Source organism: Abrus precatorius, unplaced genomic scaffold (assembly GCF_003935025.1).
Source record: "Abrus precatorius isolate BTA unplaced genomic scaffold, Abrus_2018 Scaffold3, whole genome shotgun sequence".
Lineage (NCBI taxonomy): Eukaryota > Viridiplantae > Streptophyta > Magnoliopsida > Fabales > Fabaceae > Abrus > Abrus precatorius.
The window spans coordinates 20,002,165-20,003,166 of record NW_020874373.1 but is presented as its reverse complement, the minus strand read 5'-3'; the positions used below and the strand labels follow the sequence as shown (position 1 = coordinate 20,003,166).

General features: G+C 47.2%; 1 protein-coding gene across 1 annotated transcript; it reads right to left on the bottom strand.

The window, feature by feature from the left end:
• On the bottom strand, positions 1-513 carry LOC113862303 (pollen-specific leucine-rich repeat extensin-like protein 3). The gene has a single exon (XM_027495393.1). The coding sequence runs from the start codon at positions 511-513 to the stop codon at positions 1-3; it is 513 nt and encodes a 170-aa protein (XP_027351194.1).
• Between the last annotated feature and the right edge of the window lie 489 nt (positions 514-1,002).

Genomic DNA, 1,002 nt, shown 5'->3' with positions numbered 1-1,002 from the left:
CTACAAATAAAACTCTGACGGAAAGGAATCCTCGTTGGGGTCAGACTCTATTCCGTCGGAGTCGTGAGAGTCGTTCACTGGTTGAGGATGAGGAGAGGACGGCAGGTCGTCCGGGTCACTATCAATCCAGCCGATAGTGGGTGGGGGCGATCGAGAAGTAGGTGGTGGTTGTGAAGGGCGTCGGACAGAGGGTCCAACTTCGTTGGGAGGAGGTGCTCGAATCTGTGGGAGGTGGCGAGATACTGGTCTAATAGAAGACTCGATAACCTCAATATCTTTCAACTCAGGGGCATGAGAAGGGCTGGGAGGAGGGGTAGGCTCGAGGTCAAGATTGATAACGGTCTTACCTTTGTCAATAAAAATTTTAAGACGTTTGGCTGGGGGTTCTTGTGGTGGAGAAGAAGGGGGTGAGTGGATTATAATACTCTGTTCCGAAGGTAGAGGTACGGAGACGTCTGCAAAAAAGTGGTCACTCCAGCTAGGCTTCCAATCGCCTTCAGTGAGAGGCCCCATGGTCAGGGAGACCATCCCCTGGTATACGAGACGACGCGTTGCCTGGTTGTATCTCTATACTGCTTTCTTGTCGGAATCCTCTCCCCATATCATTGCTCGCTGAGGGTCCATCTATCATACAGTCATGCAATACACACAAACATACAATAATGGAACACGAATAGAAAGGGTGAGCTCCAATACAATCAGTCATCAGATATTGAGTAAGGAAGAAAATCAGAGTAGTATCAAGCACTTACAAAGTCACATTTCAATAAACACGCAGTCATAACAAAATGCCCAATAAACAGTTACAAAATGCAGGCGGAGTCACAGAGATTCGTCGCAATATAATTTAAACACTAACGCTTAAAACGTCACTACTTCCTTAGTTTGTTCCCACCATTCCTCCAGTCAAGGTGATCGGAGGCCCTCGTTCCCTACAAGCACACATCATATGTAATCCATCAGGAATATTCTCCATTTAACCATTTTGGTCCCTCAGGAACG